General features: G+C 37.4%; 1 protein-coding gene across 1 annotated transcript; it reads right to left on the bottom strand.

Annotated features, from left to right (window-relative positions):
* Positions 1-1,709: 1,709 nt before the first annotated feature.
* LOC117294876 (zinc finger FYVE domain-containing protein 21-like) lies at positions 1,710-14,835 on the bottom strand. The gene is made up of 7 exons (XM_033777425.1): positions 14,631-14,835; positions 7,402-7,452; positions 5,413-5,581; positions 4,532-4,610; positions 3,682-3,812; positions 2,704-2,828; positions 1,710-1,924 (listed from the first exon to the last, which is right to left on the bottom strand). The coding sequence occupies exons 1-7, from the start codon at positions 14,748-14,750 to the stop codon at positions 1,880-1,882; spliced, it is 720 nt and encodes a 239-aa protein (XP_033633316.1). The 5' UTR covers positions 14,751-14,835; the 3' UTR covers positions 1,710-1,879.
* Positions 14,836-14,926: the final 91 nt, after the last annotated feature.

Raw genomic sequence — 14,926 nt, 5'->3', positions numbered from 1 at the left:
TCCCGATGCAAATTCAACATCTTAATTAAAACTATACATTAGAATTACTTGTAAATAATAAAAGAAATGTGAACTGATTCATTAAATTGTACATTTCCTAAGTTTGTATACAATCATTTCGAAAAGAGCAAAATACTGATGATTTTTAAACATGCATTGTATTTGTTGGTAACAGACAGTATAAAAAACATAAGAAATAACTGAAAGCTACATGTACACATGTATTAATTTTCCCTATTTTTGAACAGCATTATGCGCCTACATTTTGCAGCTTCAAATAACAGATGTCACCCTAAAAAATGCCAGTAAGCATACAAAAAGTCAGCCTTTCTTGTGAGATGATACAAATCAAACAATGTGATTGCCGATTTGCCTCTTCCAAATTCACAAATGCCTATTACTAGTCTTTTCAAAACAGTTATAATAACAGGAGATTCATACGGTAGAAAAGTTGGTTTTCAAGATGGGTGTTTATTGAAATGGTACCCCTTTCCCACACATAACTTCCTTGAGACCGAGAAAGTTACTGAAGCCCCCAGGAACACATCATCCTGATGTTGCACAAAGATTAGTGAACAACTGTTTATGGCAATACAATATTAACCTTTCCACGATTGTTTTTTCCACATGATAGAATAGATAAACCTTGAATATTCCTACCCAGAGTTGTGAGTGCGACCCTTGACATTGAACAGGAAGTCTAACTGAGCCAACTCCCTTTAATGTACACACAAATACTTGTCCACTGTAGAGGAAGCTTTGCATGTACAAAAACACATAAACATTATCAACTTACATTACAGTTGCCAAACTCACACAGGACAGTGGATCTGTTTAAAACAATACAAAGAAACTGACCAACTTCAAAACTTTCAATGCTGAAAATGTATACCTTTTAATCATGCAAGTGTTTCACAATATGGACAATTTAACTTCAACCAAAATGCAAGGTAATTTCAGTATGTGTGCAAAATGCAGCCTTTCCTCCATAAAATATTTTAGTCCCAACGGTAGAAGTTAACATGGTTAACAAACAAAGCATTTATAGACTGGTGCTCATTTTAAGACTTTTGTTCCCTCAACCATTCTGTTTCCCCTCGTTACAAAAGCCTTGATTTTTAACAAATTTGACAGTCTTATGATTAATAGCCAATATCTACACCATGTTCATGAACGTGCAATTACTGTAAGTACTGTATTTCTCCACACTCTACAGCCATTTTGAAACTTTTATGAAAGCAAACTTTGAATTGCATCTACGCTGTGCATCAGAACCATGATAAGTAAATACACATAACAGTTCATTCTATCCATTTTGGAATTCTCTCCATTTTCCGCCAATACATCAGCAGAAACAGTGTATGACGCTTGGAGGACTTTAAGGCACTGGACACTATTGGTAATTGTCAAAGACCAGTCTTCTCACTTGGTGTATCTCAACATATGCATAAAATAACAAACCTGTGAAAAATTTGACTCAATGAAAGAAAAACAACCCTTTTTGCACAAATTTGTGTGCTTTCTCAGACGCCTAAAAAGGCTTCGGGCCTCAAGTCTTTTAACATTTGAGTGAGAAGTTACTTCTTTGCAAAAAATAGTTAATGGCCTGACGTTTCGACCCTAGCAGAGTCTTTCTCAAAGGCTAGTTACTTCTTTCTCAAAAACTAGGTTTCTCCAGAGCGAGCCAGGTTTTATACTATCAACAGCTCTCCATAGTTCGTTACCAAGTAAGTTTTTATGCTAACAATTGTTTCGAGTATTACCAATAGTGTCCAGTGCCTTAACACAAGTTGGCTTCTTTTTGTAACTTTGTTTTCTTGTTTAGAAGAGTCTGAAACTGGCAGGATGACAACGTAGCTGTGTACCAGGGTCTAGAGGATCAAGATACCGGTGAATCTCTTGTTGACTGCAGCATCTTCACAGCCTGGAAGAAAGACAAGACAAATTTATAGTTAACTCAGATGTATATTATTGCATGTAAATTAATTAAATATGATTAAACATAAATGTGTTATTTTTATACATTACTTGGTCAATTTGTTTGTGATTAAGAAAGAAATGCGTAGTACTTTAATAGAAAAGATAAGTAAACTTTAGTAAAACTAACTAGTAAGTAGGCCTGACTAAAAGAAAAACTTATACAAATTCAAACACAGAGAAAAAACAACTTTAAATTGAGAAAATATAAAAGCAAAACTTTTAAGTATACATAATGCTGAAACTCTAATAAACGTGAAAGCAATAATACTATGATAGTGAACCATTCTTGTATAGCGCATATTACAATCACAGAGAAGTATCTAAATGCGCTTTGAGATGGAAAAAAAAGAGAAGTTAGAGCTAAACAAAGAGACAAGTAAATAAGTACATGAATGAAAATTAGTTAAAACAGTAAGAAATACCAAAAGGCTACTGCAAAAATAAATGTGCTTTGTCTTAATTGATACACTGTTTGCACTAGTTTTATGTTGTTGGGAAGACTATTCCATAATTTTTCTGCTGCTACTGCAAATCTTCAGGGGTGGATTTCACAAAGACTTAAGACTGATCTTATCTTGAGTTAGGACTAGCCTTAAGTTTTTAATCTCCTAAGTTAGGACTAGTCCCCTAACTCTTTGTGCAATCGCCCCTTGGCCCCATACAATCTGAAAGTCGAGGGACGTACTAACAGAAGTAAACACACAGACAGAATAGAACACACACCTTTTGCATAGCAGCAATCCAAGCTGTTGAAGGTCTCCTGTGAGAGTCATCTGGAACCAATAGAACCAATTCCCTCATCTCATCTATGTATTTGTACTTAATGGTCATGGATGTAACAATAGTTCCTATAAGCAGACAGAGGGAAACACAAATTCAACTCTCTCATGAGGATATATTATGTCTATCAAGTGTGGTGGCCGAGCAAATAAGAGCATCGGACTCAAGTTCTGGTGGTTCATCGGGATGTGGGTTTGAATCCCGGTCGTGACACTTCTTGAGCAAGACACTTAACCATTGCTTCTCTCCACCCAGGAGTAAAATGGGTACCTGTGAGGGCAGAGATGGTTTATGTGAATGATTAACTCGGAGCACCAGCTAGATACTCCCCAGAGAGCTGAGATGGTTTAAGGAATGATTTAAGGGCCAGTGACGAGGGGTAATAATGTTGGAAGCGCTTTGAGATGCCCTTCGGGCTGTGATAAAGCGCTATATTGAAGAGAGAAAAAATTTGAAAATCGAATATGCCATGAGCCATGTACAGTATTTGCTTGAGCCTTTGGCAGTACGGAAACTGTTTTAAGTCAATGATCCTTTGTACATGTAACCTATCACCAAGATTAAGTTACTTAATAAGACATTTAATACACTGAAGTGAACAACAGACTGTGTAAAGCTGTAAGATAATACAGCAGCATAACTTGCTCCCAATGTTCTGTTTCCAAGCCACACCAAGCAATACAGTTTTAAAGGCAATACAGTTTGAGAAGTAACAATTATTCATACCCCACAACAAAAGTAATATCACCATTCAGATAAGATTTTCCCAGCTAAAAAACAAATGTGTTATGTTAATCTGTTTATCATAATCAGCATACATATTTTCTATCTAACAAACAGGTTTTGTGAATCCGTTTTTTTAAAGGTTTCTTTTAGCAATAATGACAGAAATCCTTGGCCGGATGTACGTAATGTGCTTACTCTGTGCTGGATCATTGCCGGCCATCTGTAGTTTGACATCTTCAATGCTAGTTAGATTGACAGGGTCGTGGATCCATTTAGATGGCTTGTTATTCTCCTTGTCGGGTTTCTCTTCAATGAATAACAAGCTCCTGTGGACAGGAAAAAAAGACATCACTGCCTTTCATTTTTGAAAAGATCTTGTTGAATACATCTTCAATTTAGTGAGAGTTATAGGTATACATATTTACCGGTAAACTGGAGACCTATAACAAAAGAGGACAATAGAGTCCACGGTTCGGAAAAGGTCCACAGATAGTTGCAGTTGTATACACGCTTGTGTGGGGTGTGTAGGGGGGGGGTGTTTTCATGCAAACTTAATTATTGTTCTTTACGCTTGAAACAAACTAAACTTACCCAGTCAGTTTCCCTTGAGGTTTATTACTTGATACTTAATATTAAAAGGTCACATCCCCTTTTAAGGTGATCCCCTGGCTGCCGCTTCCCAGGTTGTATCCTAAACTTAGGTTGTATCCCTGGCTATATGGCAGCTGTACATTGTAACAGTTATAATGTATGGCTTCTGACGGACACCCCACAAACAAAGATATTGACTAATAGGGAGACCGCCAACATAAGCCTGGATAGCTCAGATGGTAGAGCACTGGTATGCTAATCCGGAGGTCGTTGGTGCCAGTCCCACTCCAGTCAATTTTCTTTGTTCAAACCCAAAACTAGACTTTACACTTGTTACATGCAGGTAGAATTACAACACATTTTATAAAGGAAAACCTAATTCTATTACAAGCAATGAAACTTATTAAAAAAAAAAAAGTTGAAATCTTCTTTGTAGAGAGGAGGTTGTACATACCTGTGATTACCTGTGAGATGACAGAATACTTCTGTTTTTTCATTTTCAAGCTCATTGCTTTTCATCATGAAAGTGCTCCCTGTGGATCAAGAAGGCAAAAACAAATACTGTTTAAAATTTGAGAAAAACAAACAACAACCCAGTGTTTTTACACACTTTTAGTTTATATGTCTTTTTTTGATGAGGGTAAGTTAAAGTAAGTAGGCCTAACTAATATATTTAAAAATCTGAGAATAATAACAATACACAGTTATGATAGGGCTGTATCACACATAATATGCAGAGCTATACCAAAAATACAAGTCACAGTTGGCACAATCTCTGCCAACCATACCAGAAAATATCAATGCGAACACTTCTCTTATCGATAAGTGCTGTTCTACATGCATTACACAACACACAGAAGCAGCGGCTTCACACCCCTTCGAAGGACGAAGCAATAATGAGTTAAGTGTATTGCTTTAAAACACAAGTATCAAGACCGAGACACAAACCCACACTCTGCTGATCAGAAACACCAGAGATTGATCAAGTCAAATGAGCTCAACCACTTTTCTATTCCACGCCACCATTGCTATCATTATAATAACACTAAAACCGTGTTTATACAGCGCCTTTCAAACTACACAAAGCACTTTACAAAAAACATACAAATAAGAGAAAATAGCAAAATATTACACACACATGGTAAAAAGCAGTGGAGCAACTGCAAACAACACAAGGATAAAAATGCCGTATAACAGGCGCAGTAAATAGCAATGAGTAACACATTAACGTCGTATTCAAGAATTTTAGCAAAAATGCAGAGGTGATATTGTTTTGGTTTCATTTAGATAAATTCGGTAAAATTCACAAAAAGAAGTAGACTTTTGGAAGATTACCATTTCCAAGAAGCTTGAGTTGTTTATCGTAGAATTCATTCTCTTTCTTGGTGACGATGGCACACTCTTCACACAATCTGACTGGATCCACGAAGTTCATACGGGGCAGAGGCACCTTGGAGGAGCAGCACTGGCCGCAGAAACACTTTCCACATCGTCTACAGTGATGCTAAGGAGAGGATCAATAACATAAAAGGTCGAGAGTTAAATTAACTCACATGAACATCACTTACAAATCTGTAAACACAGTTATGATATTAAGAAATATTATCTTCTTCTTAAAAAAAAACAAAGAAGAATGTTTTTTTTACACTTTCCACCAGCAAAACATTAGTCAATAAAGGTTACAATACACAAAACTATGATTGAGATGATAAAATGTAGACAAACATCAACATAATTGTATAAAATATTGAATCAGTAAAGTGGCAAGGAGAAACATGTGACCAGCACCTCTACAAAGTATGTCAACGAGCAGACCGTGCAAATCTCGCCATATTCAAACACTTTGGGACCACTTTGGTCCAACATACTGTACATGTAGATTACCTAAACACTGGAAGGAAACAAACTTAAGTGCACTTTATGGGGTCCTAGCATGGGGGTAGGATTGGTTCCTAGTGTCTGATTACGCTCGACACTTGCACAGTCTACATGTACATGTACCCTGTCCAGGAAAGAAGAAAAAGGAGGGGGGAAAAGAGAGAGAAAACAGCTGAATGTCTAAGGAGGGAGAGAAAACATTTGACAACATTTGACAACAGCAATGCAACACCCAACACACATCATCTGCTATGAAACCAAAATCATCTTTTAAAAAAATGAAACAACTAAGACTCATTAAATGATGATATAAAGAAACTTCATTGCTAAATAAACTGTCAGGACTGTACTAGTAATGCACATACCACTGTTCTGACACACACAGGCCCTTGACAGTACACTCATGCTTTACTATCACATTGTACAGAGTAGTCAATTAATATTTACAAAATATTTGAAATCAAAAGAGAGGCACGTAAATGTATATACAGGGGCTTCAAACCACTGGTGACAAATACATGATTGCAACGCCCTAGTGCTCTTAGTCTCGCCGTCTACTCTTTTCATCCTGTATCCACCTTGTGGCATTTAAAATTGCCAATTTATTTTTGTTACAAATAATGTAGACACAGGCAGGCCTGTATGCTTCGTTTTAGAAAGGGCAAGGGCACCAAGGCATTTTCTCCTTGGAAAAGGGCACTCTATGAAGAAGTTGTGAATTTCTACTGGGGCATTTCAAGGGCACCAAGGCAATGACCAGGGGGCACTGAGGCAATGTTGCCTCCGTGAAGTATCAGTCCTGCACATGCCAGAGTACACCTCTTGGATTTTGGTCACTACAGCATAGTTGTTTATGAGAAACCTGCTTTGAATAGCTGAGGTAAATAAAAAAACAGATGTCCTCAAACTACAATAAACAAACAACTCTGTCAACTTCAACAGAGAGGTAGTGCCTGGTAAAAATGGTAGACAAAATTACATTACATGGGGTGCGAAATCTCTATTCAATTTAAAAAGTATTTATCAATCAAGCCAATACAAAATGTGGCTGAATTTCTTTCCTACTAAATGAGAAACAAAAATAAGTCTTATTCCACAGAAAACATATTCCTGTTTATCACTCCAAGAAGGGTAACCTGAATATCTTCCATGTGTACAGGTACAAATTTCAATTATCGATTTTTACCCCAAATTATCTTAATTAAAACACTGTTGCTAAGGCAACAGCGGTCCGTCAGCAGTTGCTCTTGATCATTTCCTGCTTCTGCATCCTCTATATCTTGAGAGGACACGTACTTGGTTCATTTCAGAGGGGGGGAATCACATCAAATGATCCCTGAGGATATGAAAACACAAGCTCGGCTTTTTGACTATCTACATTTTGTTCAAGGTTTATGGCGAGAGACTAATTTATGGCCAATATTCAATCCCATACTCTGTACTCACCCTTCTCTTGACTATGTCGTACTTGCTGCTACATTTTGCACACGTCAGACACTGTTAAGATCAAGAGAAAAAGTGACAATAAAAATTAAAATCAGGCAATGCTCAAATGTCATCTTCAGCTATTATACCAGTTAAAAAACCAAAATTAACTTATAAATAAATGAGTTTTGAATAGGCTTAAAAATGCATAGCTCCACTTATACAATACAACCAAAATAAGACTATAGGGAACACATTTCCTGTCATAGTATGTTGACATACTTCGGAGCATTCTAATTTTGGCCCAAAGTATAATAATTAAAAAAACTGACTGCAAAAATATTGTGTTGTGAACACACACCCCACCAACACTATGCAAGCCCTTTTTAGTACATGAAGTGACTTATGCACCTGTTTGTTTGTTTATTAAGGTCAAATATTCATTTCAAGTCTTCAAACCAAAACAAAATCGCAGCAACTACTTGCATCATTTACAAGGTACGACACTTCCTAGAACTATAGAGAAGGGTTTACGTATGTGCTTGCATTGGTAGGAAAGGCACGTTGTTATTTCAGTACCTGGTCAGTTTGTAGTCATGAACACATCCCTTCTGAGCCTACAAGGATAAGATTAATCGATCACAATCTGTAAAGATCATGACCTCTTCAACAACATAAACAAATATGTTATGTACAAGGGGAATGCGCATTGCAGTAAATCCTGGCTTTGTAGTTGTATGGTCTACTGGCTTAATGCAAGGCGTCATTTTAAAGTGACAGTGTTGACGATTTTATTGATGATACGAGCAGAAAATTCATGTAAAGAAACTCGCTGGGTAAATGCAGATTTGGAATTTCAACTCTGAAAGGGTAAGGCAAGTGTCATTTTGCAAGAAGGGGCATCAAGGCCAGGACCGGGGCAATGTCTTCTATGGTCTCCGTGTAATTCCACACATATGTATTTAGTAAAGAAAATAACAAGGCCCAACATGCAGAATAATAAAACGTAGAACTGTAAGTTTGCAGAAAAACCGCCTTTCTCTTCAATTTTTCATAATCATCAGAGCTCACCCTCACTCTAAGCCCTAAGGAAGTTGTTTTATAACAGAACATATGGATAGAGCAAGGACAAAATGGAACCCCCTAGGGTTATTACTTGGATCCATGGTCCCTGAAAACAAAACCCAACACCATAATGGTAAATCAACACCCAAACTGTTGAACTCTGATTACTAGTGCAGTCCTCATCTAGTCCAAACAGAACAAAACCATATCTAAAAATACACAAACAAACCATGCAGTTTGACAGGTCAAAAGGGTATTGTAGTTCATTGGGCCTGATATTTTGTTGTTGTACATGTTGTAAGGGCAAGAAAGGCCTGTAATTTCATCTTTAAGTTGAAATGGGCAAGGCCATTTCCTCTTTGCAAAGGGCACTTCCATTGGAAAATCTCAAAGTCAATGGGACACTTTTGAAGAGGCACCAAGGCCAAGACCAGGGGCACCAGAGGCCATGGCCTCCGTTGTTGGCATGTAATTCCAGGCCTGGCAAGGCAGGGTATGGTTTCCCTCAGTAAAGGCTTCCTCCCTCAATGGTAAAGAGCAGGTCCGTCTCTAGAAGGAGGAGAATTTTAATTTCTCAACTGTACAATTTGAAGAGGCATCAAGACAATTGTTGCCAGGGACATTGCCTCAGGCTAGCATCAAATGAAGGATGAAGCAATAATGGTTTCAGTGTCTTGCCCGAGGGACAAAAGTGTCAAGACCAGGCAGGACACGAACCCACACTCTGCTGCAGATTAGAATTAGAGCTTAGTGAGAAAATGTTGAGTCCAGTAGTTTTGACAGCTTGGCCATAAAACACGAAACCAGCATTCAATTTAAAGAAATTGTATTCTGTCATTAGTATAATGCTGATAATTTACATTAATATTATTTCACACCCCTTTGTAGTTTAACTGTACACTGCACAAATGGAGTACAATCTTTTTTTAACTAACATTCTTGTGTTTTTTTGGTCGGACAGTCTGAGGTGTCAAGTTGACACCTGTGTCTGAAGAAGAGACAGTAGGATCAAAGAGTAACATCTGCTGTGGCTGTATCAATGGTCAAGGATACGCATTTCTTCATTTCAAGACTAGGACTGGGAGGAGAGCTACATGTATGCTGCACTCCTTACCTACAAAGAATTGCACTCCTCAGCGGAAAAAAACCCCAATCAATCCAAACTTGGTTTTATAAAAGCCGACTGTTCATGATGTTTGATTTAAGCTCGTATAAGGATGGTTGGCAGATACTTTTGTTAGGGGCTATTCATTCAAAATAACAGGGATCGAATTTGGGAGAAAAATTCATATTTTTAGCAGCCTTTTTGAGTTCAACTTTCCCTAAAAATTTTCTATTTAGATTGATTGCTAATGCCATGTGATACACACATTTTCTATACATTTTGAAAAAAGCAACAAAGCACATTACTTAGAAATCTCAGTAAAAAAATGTTGAGTTTATGGTGACTACCACTGACCATGGCCATCAAAGCTTTCATAGCCCGTCTCATTTCTGTTGACATTACTGACAGTTTGTACAAGGTCAAACTAATAAATCACTGTGGAAACACTGCTACGACAAAACCCATACACCTCACTTAAAACCCAAATCTCTCTGTAGAACAAAAATAGGCCTACATACCAGGAGCACTGAATTCAGGTTAATTATGAACAGAAGTCACGGATAATATTTCAGCCCCTTGACTTATCATATTCCCACGTTGCTCATTGGAGGCTTGCAGTGGGATTACAACCACCCAAACTCTTCAACAAACCCTGATTTTGAAAGGTCATGTCGGAATCCCTATAATAATAATATCACTCTGAAATTCCCTGCAAGCATCATGTTTATGAGGTGCTTTATCAAACACAGACTAAATACAGCTACCTGTCTGGGGGAAACTGGAGCATAACCAGATTGTGGACGGCCTGATGCTTCATGGAGACGAAGGCACTGCCTCCATGCCCTTGATCATTGCATTGGTGCCCCTTGAAATCTTCTAATAGAAATGTACAAATTTGTCCTCATAGCATAGAGGTCCCCTTTTCAAATGAGAAAACGCCTTGGTACCCTTGCCCTTTCAAGAATGAAGCATCAGGCTTGTTGTGTGCATGTAAGAAACAAGTGCTTGTCAGTGCATGATGCAAATGATGAAAGCCAAAAAGCAATGTGTAATGAGGAAAATAAAAATGTGTAACAGACCTCTTTTTATTTGTTTTGAAAACTTCTAGCCTATTTCCCATGGTTCTTTATCAGACAAATTTTGCAGAATAACTGATGTATTTTTCCCTTTTTAAAATTGAAAGGCTAATTTATGATATTATGCTCCAGACGCGTTAATGTGTAACATCACATGGTAGTCATAGATAATACACTTATTTGCATCAGAAGAAAATACGCGGGTAATCATTTTAAGCTTACAATTTTATAACAGAAGACATGAAAAAAAATTAAACAGAATCTGCCAAAATAGATAGCTGTTCAATGTTCACCCACCCTCAAAGATCGAACAAAAAACAACAACAACTCAGTTTTGAGCCAGCAGGCTGCATTGTTTACAACTTACGAAGTAAATTGTGTATCTTCATCAACTTGTTTTAATTAAATTGTTAATCCTTCAGGCCAACCTGGGTAAAAAGGGATCTCACACTGCCTTTTCCATTGGCAACAAATGCCCAGGTATATGAAGAGAAAAACCACCATAATTTTGATCCATGACTTTCATTTCCAACAACAACAGTCACCAAAAACCTATTACTGAAATTCAGGATTACTGCAATCCAATTACACATTGTTTTTATCAAACAGAGAACATTGCTCCCATCTGTGAACATTACCATTGGAAAAATAATGATGTAGTTCGAGAATGGAGTTCTCCCACCCTTCATATAGGCTTACAATTTCATCTCATTTCCCCCATGAACCTACAGTATAAACACACCCTTTTCCTTAAAGGAACACTTTGCCTTGGATCGGACGAGTTGGTCTATAAAGAACGTTTGAACCATTTGTTATGAAATGCATATGGTTAGAAAGATGTTTTAAAAGTAGAATACATAATGATCCACACAAGTATCACTGAAAATTGCACGGTTTTCCATTTATGTTGCGAACTAACACGATCGGCCATTTATGGGAGTCAAAAATTTGACTCCCATAAATGGCCGACCGAAGACCGTGTTAGTCGCGCTGTAAAAAGAAAACCACGCATATTTGTGTAGATCATTGTATTCTACTTTTACAACATCTTTCTACCCATGCATTTTACAACAAATGGTTACAGAACGCTTTTCAAAGACCAACTCGACCGATCCAAGGCAACGTGTTCCTTTAATTTGTCACCCGTGACTCTTTCTGTTTGCTTTGCTCCGATTTCAACAAAAGCCCCGCCCCTCTAATGTGATTTAAAAGTAGACACTCACATGTTTTTCTATCTGACTTTCCACGCTTGTTATAAAGTGCACTGTATTGACTTTCCAAACACTGTGTGGATACAATGTTGGAATGCTCTGACACCTAATCTAGGGGATACTGAATGATGTCTCAGTAAGCACTGGAGCCATTAGTGACCCAGTGGCTATTTGGAATAAATGCCTTGCAAATACTCTTGACTCCATCCATGGCAATATGAGGTTGACAACATTTTAATCCCATGAGGGTCTGACTATGTTTTCACTTGAAAAATCAATGTTTCCCTTGTAAACACATAGATGGTGCCTTGTCTTGCCTGTTGATGTGCATAATACACATTATGTGAAATACTTACTTACAGCACAATAATTCTCATAAACATACATGTACATGTAGTTACATGTATACACCACTTTTTCTTTGTTATGAAATAAATTAGTATCAAATTTACTCAAATGAGATTTCCTTTGGATAGAAACAAGTGGTACTGTCATGAAGTTGAAAAAATAGATTTACAACCCTGAAAATGCTTTGCAAAAACAAATAATAATTTATGTCTCGGAAAACCCCTTTAAGCAGTAAAACCATTTTAAAGCTTAGAGCGACCCCAGTTCACTATAAGAAACGCTATGCTTGCTTCGTTTACTACTCACTATTTTGATTATAAATTAGCCGGCACTCAAAACTATCTAGCTACAACCCTGACACAGATTCTCCCATTGGAGCTGAGGCGCAGCATGGATTCACATAAGACTACATCCATCGTTGTCATACATGTAGTGTTTCTGGATGTAGCCTAATATTGTAACTTCCAGAAAAACGTAATTTTTGTTAATATTCATAACCATAGGTGGACTTGGTGATTTTTTTTTAAATGTATCGCATTGGACTGGGTGAGATGACAAGTAAACTGGTCCTGCTAACGGCCAGTCACTGATAGTCCTTATTTACATAGTGTTTGAAATTGATAATCTTTATTTTTCTTTTTTGTCATTCTTTATCTTTTAAATACAAAGTGGTTTATTGTTTTGCTCAGTAATTTATATTTCTATGTTTTCCTTTCTCCTCTTGGTGGCTCTAGTCCTCTGCTGTTTGATTGATCAATACATGTTAAAAAATCACTCATATCCATTCGCTCGTCCCCAGCGTCTTGCTTTAACCAAAGGCGCTGGGATGGGCAAACGTATCATGCACTGTTATTGGTTTAATAATGCGCAGTCCCATCATGCATCACACTCACACTGCACCATGATTTAATTGCACTGTATGCATGACGTACTTCCTGAACAAGAATCTGTGCAAACGATTAGCCCATCCCAGCGGTCCTGGATGGATAGACTGGCCGCTGGGGCCGAGCGAATCATATCCACAGCTTTGAAACACGATCTATAGATAGATCTTTCTACCAACAGTGACTGAACTACCATACATTATACTTGTTGACAGGCCGATGTGATCTACACCCAAAATGCTGAATTTTTTGTTCAACATTTAATGTCTTGAACAATAATTCATTTAATAGTTTTTTAATTAACCAACGAGGGCCAAATAATAAAAAATACCAGTTGATCGTCCCCGCCCGCATCCTTTTTGGGGGCCGCATCCTTTTTTTTACTATTTGTTATTTTTCATATTTTTTGTCTTTCTTCTTTTTCTCTTTACATCTTTTCAAAAGGACTGGCCTAGGAGCTTTTTCTGAATCTTAATACTAATACAGTAATAGTGTTAACACAGGTCCTCAACAAATAGGTATAAAATAAGTTTGCAATGGGTTCAAACTGAAAAATTGGTGGCCTGTTTGATTTGAAATACTAAGCAGCCATCTTGACAAAAAAAAGAGTAAATAGTAAATAGTAAGGCCCTCATCCTCCTCTTTTATGAATAATCCGGACGATCAACTAGTACTTTTTATTATTTGGCCTAATAAGAAGAGTAATAATTTTGGTTGTGGATTTTTATGTGCAACACCTTTATAATTTAATGCTTGGCGCGTAAATTTCTCAAATTTATCATGAATGAAATTGCTGCTAAATAAAACTTAATCAAAACAAATTTGCCGGTAGGTCATGTAGGTAGTGTAAAATCACACATTACAAATTACTGTAGTGTTACAATAACCGGACCTAATATTATAAATGCTAACGTAAACACAGTGTTAAAACTGTCAGTGTTGTTGCTGTTTAGTAGTGTTATATCGTGATTATATTATTGATTTTAAAAATGTTGGCTTTAAGTGTAATTTTGTTTAATAAAAATTGTATGTGATTGAACTTTGAAGCCTTGTTGGCCTTGGGAGTTTTCCTCAAGGGACATGTGGATAAATCAAGGGACATGTGGATAAATTCCTAAAGAACGTCGGGGGGCTCTACATAAGCTTATCTAAGCTGTCTGCCCCAGTAACCAGAACCACCGTCTCCTCCCCAGTTGTGTGATGGCGTCGGTGGATTCAAGTAAGTTCAAGTAAGTAAGTTCATCCCCAGCGCAGCAGACACATTTTTCATAAATAAAAATAGCACTGTTCAGTTCAGTTGTTTAGTACTAATAGTAGCAATAGCAGGCCCTAAAAAAACAACTAAACCTTTTTTTAAAGTATGTTTATCTTATCTTACTCCATATTATAGATGATCTAGACACAACAACTGCAGAATAGAAGGCCCAAATGCGCACTACGTTTCATTCATATAATAATACTTGGCTGGTACCGCCCACACAAAGTACACTGCCTGACGACAGCAGGTCGGCATGCTGTTAAAGTGTATCGAACGGGTTTTGTCTACAAAAAGAAATCTCACCTGATTGTCTGGAATCCACGGCGGTTCATCAAGCTGAAATGGACTCGTATCCTTATCCTCCACACTCACCATACGCAGCCCACTCTTACTACGAACAAGCTTTTTACCAGCATCAGCCATGCTCACACGAATTTATCAAGTTTTTGAGCAACAATTTTCATTAAAATTTGTGCCTGCCTCTTCCCGTGAACTTCGTCGTCTACCCCATCAGCAATTACTGAAAATAATGAAGGGCGCCCTCGTTTGACACTAATCGACCGCAGACCTAGACTGGTGCCAATTTAGTAAAAACATTA

This window comes from Asterias rubens, chromosome 1 (assembly GCF_902459465.1).
Source record: "Asterias rubens chromosome 1, eAstRub1.3, whole genome shotgun sequence".
Taxonomy (NCBI): Eukaryota; Metazoa; Echinodermata; class Asteroidea; order Forcipulatida; family Asteriidae; genus Asterias; species Asterias rubens.
This window is presented reverse-complemented; position numbering and strand designations above follow the sequence as displayed.

What these genes read in the sequence shown, in the direction of transcription:
- LOC117294876 (XM_033777425.1), bottom strand. Translation starts at nt 14,750, where the DNA reads ATGGCTGATGCTGGTAAAAAGCTTGTTCGTAGTAAGAGTGGGCTGCGT. An exon ending in ACGACATAGTCAAGAGAAGG is followed by an intron (nt 5,582 to 7,401) that starts GTGAGTACAGAG and finishes TCCTCTCCTTAG; the next exon opens with CATCACTGTAGACGATGTGG. An exon ending in CATCTCACAGGTAATCACAG is followed by an intron (nt 3,813 to 4,531) that starts GTATGTACAACC and finishes TCCTGTCCACAG; the next exon opens with GAGCTTGTTATTCATTGAAG.